Source organism: Sycon ciliatum, chromosome 1, assembly GCF_964019385.1.
Source record: "Sycon ciliatum chromosome 1, ocSycCili1.1, whole genome shotgun sequence".
NCBI lineage: Eukaryota > Metazoa > Porifera > Calcarea > Leucosolenida > Sycettidae > Sycon > Sycon ciliatum.
In genome coordinates, this window is record NC_088643.1 from 80,128,472 (window position 1) to 80,137,454 (window position 8,983).

The following is an 8,983-nucleotide window of genomic DNA, read 5'->3' on the forward strand; positions in this document are numbered from 1 at the left end:
TATTATGAATAGGTGACGAGGAGACAATAACTTTATTACAGCGATTAATAGTATACCGTATTTTCTCTAATAAGAGCCCGGGGTTCTTATTTTTTCAGTGACAGCTCTAACCGCGCTACTATTAGAGACTGGGCTATTATTGGAGACTGGGCTCTTATTTTTTCAATTGCCAACTATCAAGCCAACTCCAGTCTAAACAGGCATAAACTGACCATATCAACACTGATTTTTCAACCCTAAACTCAGGAATATTGTCAAAACAGATATTTCACAATAGCATTGGCGCCAGGAAGGAAGCAGTAGACCGAAAACCTCCTTACAAAATGTTCTTGGCATGTTGTACTGCTATTTTATATGCAGTCAATATACTTGTTGCATACTCCAATTGTGACCCGCGCTACTATTAGAGACTGTGCTCTTATTTTTCAAACCACCCTCACCCCGGGTCATTATTGGAGTCTGGGCTATTATTGGAGACCTGGGCTTTTATTAGAGAAAATACGGTAAGCGAAGCGGACATTAATCTTTGTTCTTTGCATTTTGCTGCAATCACTGCTTATCCATGCCAGTTCCTTTTTCTTCTCCTTCCCTTCTCCCTTCCTTGCCGTGGTTGGCTAACACCCTCTCTCTTTGTATTGGCCGGTGTTCTCACTGTGCTATGAGATGCTGTAATAAATAAATAAATAAAATAAAAATAAATTCCCGCTTCCCTAAACTATTAAAGGGGAAATTAAGGCTAAAATCAAAATTTCACCAGTTGTAGTCTTCGGGGTGCTGAGTCGAATGGTCGTGGTCCGAGGAAGCTGAGACGCTCCCTTCCTGCTTTAATCCCAAATCGAACTCGCGCACTTCCACCGAAACTGGGTGACTGCGCCTTACTAGATGGGGATTTGTATGCAAAATGTCACTAAAAGCGCCATTTCGTTCTTATAAAAGCACGGATGACCGCGATTGGCCCATATGTTGTAGTCTTTTGGACGCTGAGTCGACTGGTTTGGGTCCGAGAAAGCTGCGCTGCAGCGTTCCTCCTTTATTCCGAATCGAACATGGTTGAACAAGCGGTCACATGCTCCTGCGTGCCCAAGTCACCTGGTCACAGCGCTAGCAGGCGACAACTAGTTACTTTCACATCAAGGTTCAACTCGAGTGACAGGACTGCACCCAAAAAAGGTCAAACAGGCTAGTAAGTTGTACCCTGCAGGCACGGTGACCAGGTGACTGGTGTACGCAGGAGCACGTGACCGCTTGTTCAACCATGTTCGATTGGGAATAAGGGCCGAACGCTGCATTGCAGCCGTTTCGGACCAAAACCAGTCGACTCAGCGTCCAAAAGACTACAACATATGGGCCAATCGCGGGCATCCGTTCTTTTATAAGAACGAAATGGCGCTTTTAGTGACATTTTGCATACAAATCCCCATCTAGTAGGGAGCAGTCACCCAGTTTCGGTGGAAGTGCACGAGTTCGATTGGGATTACAGCAGGAAGGGAGCGTCTCAGCTTCCTCGGACCAAGACCATTCGACTCAGCACCCCGAAGACTACAACTGGTGAAATTTTGATTTTAACCTTAACTTCCCCTTAAATCGCTGTAATAAAGACATGAATGTAGTAGCAAAAGTACATACTACTCCACTGGTCGCTAAAACGGGCTGGGAACGTACAACGGAAACGCTACACCACGTGATGTGAGTTTTCGCCTTCGGTGGACCCCATAAAAAGGGCATCCAGGGCAGCACACTCTGGGGAGCTTATGTACCCTTGGAAAAATCCACTACAACTCGCCAAAGTGTGCCTCGTAGATCAACGTGCACGTAATTTAGGTGTCTGGAGGCATGAGTGTACTTATTACAAGTTATCTGTCCAAAATATATGTCATTGGAGGTAGAAGGAAGCTTCATGATTGTAGTGCAAAGTCATTGTGCTGACACTGAACACAATGAATCAGATTCAAGTGCATGAAAATAATCCATGATAAAACGCAATGACCCTGAGTGTAGAGGGATCAGGGAGATAAATTTTACACACGGTGTTTAGTACAGATGTTCAATCCGTGCCTGTGCACACAGAGGCAACCAGCTGTTTAAGCAAGCAACGATGAGCCTCAAGAATGGCCTTTGCCAAATCTGAAATCAGAACATACCAGGTTCCCAGGTGTTTCAGAAGCAAAACCACTATCATCCACTGTCACATGGAGTACACTTCTTGTCTTGATAAACTGACACCGGTAGCATTCGGAGGATTCCAGCCGCTGGTGTGCATACAGTGCACAATAATTGTAGTAGCTTTTAGCTGGCTACAGTAACCTGAAGAAGTGCGCTGGCAGATTCGGCGTAGTGCTGTACACTCTTCAACAGACAACTGATGGTGCGCTGATCGATGCGTTAGCTCCCGAAGAATCTACACAAGCATCCAGGCAATGGAAACACATGCACCGGCACCGAAAGGCAATAAATTGCAAGAACAAGAAAACACCGCAAAAATACTACGGAGTGTGTTCTGGTCTACATGGTGTACCTAGCACCTACCACGCCCAACTTTTGAACAGCATGGTAAAACCAGCATAATGCCTAACAAGACTTGAAGGGGTAACCCCTCCACCTCTTGGTTTTGGACGTGAGAAGTCGCTTTCGTTATCCGCCTCAAAGACCACTTTTGCCATGTGCACAGGGAACATAGGTACCGGACATGCTTTAGATCCCTGCATACTTGAAAGTCAAGAAGCTCCAAAAACATGCTGACATGGTCTCCAGCAAGTTGAACTTCACCTGACCAGAGGTTCATACCGCGTGGTCAATACTACAGTACAGTATTAGCAAAGAAAAAGTCTCCAGTCAATCTCCGAATAATCTTAGAATTGTAGGATATACGGCAGGCCATTCACTTACAGGATCATGCCCAGCATTACTAGAACATTCCACAGCGCAATGAATATCCGGAAGTAGCGTAGGTTCAAAAGAAACTCTCGTACCCGGTCACCTGCAGGAGAGAAAGAGAGAGAGAGACGGGAGAAAAGTAGATATTTGTTTTTAAAAAGTACCAGTAACGTAAAGTACCACGAGAGTGCCCCACCATCTCGTCCTTTCAAGGTCGCATTGTGGAGGTGGTCTGCTACCTGTAGGTCATACGACACGAACCTTGTGCACATATTGCACGTTTTGCAGTCAATCCGTACCTTCGAGCGGGGACACAAGCTCCACACAAAAACCTGCTAAGTGTGACCTTAGTACAATAAGGTTCTCACACCGTACAAACTTCGTTGCACTCTGCCATACGACTTTCCTTTCCCTGGAACACTACACCACGTGATGTGAGTTTTCGCCATCGGTGTCGGCGAACCCCATAGAAAGGGTATTAGGAGTTGCACGCTCTTTAATATACTCTTGATATTATTCAAAACAAAACTGGTCTGGTCAATCACCATAAATGAACTTATTCCCGTAGCTATGCAGAAGACGTTACTTCAGTAACGTCTGGCGCTAGCCAGGGTCCACACAGCTTTAATTTGGTATTTGTTTGTTTGTGTGTTTGTTTGTTTGTTTGTGTCACGCCTGGCGCTATCCCGTAACTGTCCCGTATCTGTCCCGTATCTATGACTACAAAGGCTCTACAGGATTGTACATAACAGCTGTCCACAATATTTGCGGGCTCCTGTATCTGTCCCGTACCGTACCAATATTCGTCGTATTATGTATACGACTCCCTGATGTAGAGGGAGATTTGGAAAGAAATAGGGAGACGAGGAGGAAATTAAATTAGAATAGACGCCGAATAGGTGATAGGATGCGTCAGCATAAACAGCGTCAGCATAAACATACATGTATTTTGAAAGAGAGATCGCGTCGTCTCCAAAATAAGCGTGAACGAGCGATTCAGCGCCGGTCACAGGAAACGTCGGAAGAGAGATCCCGTCGACTCCAGAACGCCCGTGATCGGCAGAGTCCACCGGTCCCAGGCAACGTCTGGACAGACATCCCGTTGAGTCCAGAACGCCCGTGATCGGCAGAGTCAGCGCCGGTCCCAGGAAACGTCAGGACAGACATCCTGTCGAGTCCAGAACGCCCGTGATCGGCAAAGTCAGCGCCGGTCCCAGTGAACGTCAGGACAGACATCCCGTCGACGCGCAGAAAAACTAAATCTGCAGCCTCTTTTGCGGTCGGACAGGATACGTATTATAGGAGACTGTAAAGTTATGTAATGTCCAAATTTCCACGTGAGCAGCAGGTCACTCGCGTTGATTTTTCGACGTGCGAGCCAAATAACGCGAGCTGAACTTTCGCGTCGCAGACATCCCGTCGACGCGCAGAAAAACTAAATCTGCAGACTCTTTTGCCGTCGGACAGGATACGTATTTTAGGAGACTGCTAAGTTATGTAATGTGCTCCACAGGCAACCATGCATTCGGCGTCGTCATTGGCTCAACAGGTCAATGTACATGTATTACTACAAAAAGGCCAGAAAATCCGATTACTGTATTAAAATCAACTAATTTTCGCTGGCGATTTAATTTCGCTGATTTCGCCGCTTGGTACCAACCGGCCAAAGTAAATCACAGGCCAAAGTTTGTCATATAGGAAATTGATGCATTTTTGAGCAATGGATGCATGTGAAAGGAAAAATACCTATCGATTTCAAATTTGACGTGAAATTGCGCGTCACGTCGGAAATAACGTGCATCTTAACCTCTCTAATAGAGAGGTTTCTATTTCTCATCAGCCAAAATTTGTTGATTTACAGTATAAGGAGATAAAAAGAAAAGAAGGAGCAAACCAAAAGAAGATGATTATTAGAGAAATAACAATCCGCAATAAATTCTGCAAATACTTTTGCCTCAGTTCTTATAACATGTACGATGAGCTAGGCAAAAAAGCATAAAAGCATAGCGTAGGGCCCTGAGCTTCCAAGCTCTCTCGTTACTCAGTTATTAGTGAATTATTCACTAGTTGAAGAAATTGAAAAAGGAAAAAGTCTGCAGAAAAATTGACTGCCACTACCAGGACTCGAACCAGGGACCTTTGCTTGAGGTCAGCGATGCTCTAACCACTGACTGGGCTATGGTGTAGCTGTCATCCCAGCAGAGACCGCTCCAACATTAACAACATTTCGTGAAATAAAAACATTGATAACTATGGATGACTCCTTACCAAATGATTCCTCGCCTTCAACCTCTTCACCAAAACCAGAATCCGGTCCTTTCCGTTTCCTATGCAGAGAGAAAAAGGAGAGATTCTGAGTGGCAAATAATCAAAAATCAATTGACCAAAACAATTGCATGGGCGATCACGCCACTTTGGAGCATAATAACAATGAACAGGAATTCAGGTTTGCTAGATTTCTACTAGATTAGCTAAGGTAAAATGGTTGGCAAAATGGTTAGAGTATTGGCATTCCAAACATGAAGTCACAGGTTTGATGCCCAATTTACCGTAATGTCGCGTGTTAAAGCCGGGCTTATTCCTGTAGAAGACGATGTCAGGGCTAGGCTTATATTCCCAGCAGGCTTCTATTCAAACCAGGTATTTCTATGTATGTCAATACTAAAATGGCCCGGTGTTTACGGTATTGAGCAACGCATTGCAAGAAAACGTCAGTAAACACTAACTCTGGCCATATCCAACAATACCGTAAATCAACAAAATTAATTTTGGCGGGTGAGAAACTTTGGCCGATCTCGAAATGAAACTTTTGGTCGCGATCAAACTTTGGCCGATTGGGGTTCAATCTAGCATCCTTTGCCTCTATGACAGACTTTGGCCTGCAGTTTACGTTGGTTGGTTGGCACCAAGCGGCGAAATCAGCGAAATCAGTTGATAGAAAAGAAAAGGACCAATGAACTACCAGGTCTTTCATAGCTGAGACTTTCACCTCGTGCTTGTCTTGGTTGCGCTTACCTTCCCCTCCTACGGTATCATATAACTTAAGAACTTTCTAAGTTGGAAGGCTGTTCAGTGGTGGAGTGCGCATCCAAGATGTGCTGGAGCAGATAGCCAGTTAGTTGTAGAATGTCAGTACCGTCCGTCAGTGTCGTGCAATGTTATCGCATGAGCTGATGATTGTTTAGAAACTGGTGGTGTTAGTGGATAATATAAGCGTAACTGATAGTTTCTTGGTCCTTTTCTTTTCTATAAATAAATTTATCCTTGGCTCTCTATCTGAGTCCATTCTTGAAAATCAGTTGATTTACAGTAGTACAAATCCAATCACTCCATGACACAAAGAAATAACTCACAGCTTGAAGTTGAGTACAGCACCAGCGTTGACCAACAACGTACTGTCCGCAAAATCAGACGCAAACAGCACACACAGACAACACATTGCACGTAGTGATTATACACCAATCCCATCCACACTAGTATTAGTGTAGTACTAGTAGGCAACGAGCTGGTCCTGGCGCAGGGGCGCCATGCCCCACAAAATGGGGTATTATGGTAAACATGTGATGTACATGTATGTGTACATGATGTGGATTTGAAATTATTATTTTTAGGGCTGAGTCGGGTAGCATTTTCTTCGGGTATCGGGTTCGGGTAGTTTTCCACGGGTAGCACGGGTACCCGGTCGGGTAATGTTTCCATGGTAACACCACAATGCACCCCTTCCCTTACACACTGGGTAGGCATGAAGAGTATTGCATGAATTAGCACACGTGCACTGTACATGATGTCATCTGCGGCTTCGGGTTTTCGGGTACTACTAGTATTCTGTACCCGTCTACCCGAGGTCCTCACGGGTAGCACGGGTACCCGATTACCCGTGCACACCACTAATTTATTTTATTTTTAGGGGTGGGTGTTATGCCCTGCCCTAAACAATGAGGTGCGGCATGTCTTGGGGCATGTTCGATTGGTAGGATCGGGATCCAGATCTCAGATCCGTCGGATCCTACAGAGTCAACTGAACACTTTATTTTGGACCTTGACTGTTGCCATGTTGACAAAGTAATAAAATGGTGCTCACAGGTCACCCAAAAGGGTGAAAGTCGTACTCATTGTGCACGTCGTACGAAAAGTCAACAAGAGTATCTCGATCCACATCATGTGTGCGTACCACAATGTGTACAAAAACGATTTTTACCCGCCATATACGCACAAAGGTCGCATTTGGATCTGTTGGATCCGGTCAACCCTGCTCCCCGGGGTGGGTTGCAAAGTAAAGTAAAGTTTGCACGTCCGCGTTACAACCGGCTATACAATTGTATTGAGAAATACAACCAGCCCAGGAAGTTTCGCATGTGCCAGGACACCACCATGCCTGTGACACCAGGGTGGCAGATGCAGCTTATAACGGCGAGGGTGAGGTGGTAAGTCTCACAACCAATGCCCGACAAAGGGGCAAACACCTCGTTAGCTGATTCCATGTTACCCTCACTCCGAGTAGTGAGTACCAAGTTGACCGTGGGTGTCGGCGCAGTTCACTGCATGTAAAGTGGTTTATGCATGAATCACCGCATTTGTTAGCACAGTACACGTTCCCTGCTCCCGGCGCGGGTCTCGAACTCGGGACCTTGTGTCGTTGTGATTCGCAGGCGAGCCCACAACCACTCGGCCAAAGCGCTGGTTAGTGCGAGGTGGGTCGACCGGATCCAAATCCAAAGGATCCGGATCCAGATTCGACCAATCGAAAGGGTGCGAGTCCAGTGGATCCGGTTGATCTGGATCCCGGTCCTACCAATCGAACATGCCCTAAGAGTTCGAACGTAAAACAGTGCCCTACTTTCAGATTCAAATCAGCCAACTTCGCCATGGCAGTCCCAGTGCTTGAACCTATCTTTGCAACATGTACAGTACGTTGTATGATTTAATATGGGAAATGGCTCCATTCCTGTAGCTCTACTGACTTTTACCAGCCCCAAACGCCTGGTAGAGCCAGTAAAGGAAAGTTGAAGTTAATATTACTAGGGGTGGAAAAAAAGAACGCAGCTATCTAAAGAAAAGCAGTGACTTGTAAATCAAAAAAAGATGTCCCCTTAGAGATAACACAATGGACGCATTCGACTACACATTCTCGATCCAGGTTTGAATATTTTTAGAAGGATCAGACTTTGCGGATTATGGCCATGTCAGCGAAAAGGAATTCACTGGGATGATCCATTCACGAAGCCGTGGAAGAGATCTCCTATAATTATGACTGTATGCATGCAGCAAATATGAGTGGTATCGAGAGAGTATACACCCCATGTCTGGTGGGCGATTTAGAAATTCTGCCTTCACAATTTCACATCGATATCAGTGAAATGGGATTCCATTCCATCGATTCTACAGACGGAATTATCTGTGTGATCAAACGGGAAACACGTCATAGAGAAGTCAAAAATGGACGGAAATGAGTATAATTGAATGTGTCCATTGTGATTTGTCCTTTTCAATGACTTCATTCGATACAAAAATCATGGGGTGGTACATGTATAACACTGTCGTCCTTTTCCCACTAGTAAATGAATCGGTGAACTCGATGGGTACATTTTCTTCTCTCTCATTTAGTAGGCAAATCACCAAAAGAGAAATTCTTTCCTGGCTGAATAGATCAAGTTCGGATGCAGATGCAACGAGGCAGTCAGAGTGACCACTACAGCACATGTAGTGACGTTGTGTGAATCAAATAATTGTGCAACAAACTGGCCCAAAAGGGAAGATGAACTGCTGTACGTAACTGTCGTTGATTACAATCATGTATGCCCACAATTGCACAAGTCGTCACTGACTTACCAGCAAATTATCAAATCTGAAAGCATAATCGCTCCTCAGCTGTAACTCCGAAATAAAAGTAGCCTTGATAATTATTCCTCCAATGTGCCAAAGCGCACCCTTGGCCTTAGGAAAATGTGCCAACGTATACGTCTAACACTACACCCACCCAACAAAATCCTTCAGTTTGCGACTGTTCTCTGTTCAAGTTAGTTCAAGAAAGGGCCGGGATAGATGCAGTGCTACTGTAGTGCAGTGAATCCAAAGTCAAATTTCATTTTCGAAGAGATCGAACGAGCTT

General features: G+C 45.1%; 1 protein-coding gene across 1 annotated transcript; it reads right to left on the bottom strand.

The window, feature by feature from the left end:
* Nucleotides 1-1,834: 1,834 nt before the first annotated feature.
* On the bottom strand, nt 1,835-8,946 carry LOC135805746 (small integral membrane protein 7-like). Its single transcript, XM_065319834.1, has 5 exons — nt 8,704-8,946; nt 6,228-6,269; nt 5,143-5,201; nt 2,887-2,977; nt 1,835-2,398 (listed from the first exon to the last, which is right to left on the bottom strand). Exons 1-5 carry the CDS (start codon nt 8,727-8,729, stop codon nt 2,383-2,385), a joined length of 234 nt encoding a protein of 77 aa, XP_065175906.1. The 5' UTR covers nt 8,730-8,946; the 3' UTR covers nt 1,835-2,382.
* Between the last annotated feature and the right edge of the window lie 37 nt (nt 8,947-8,983).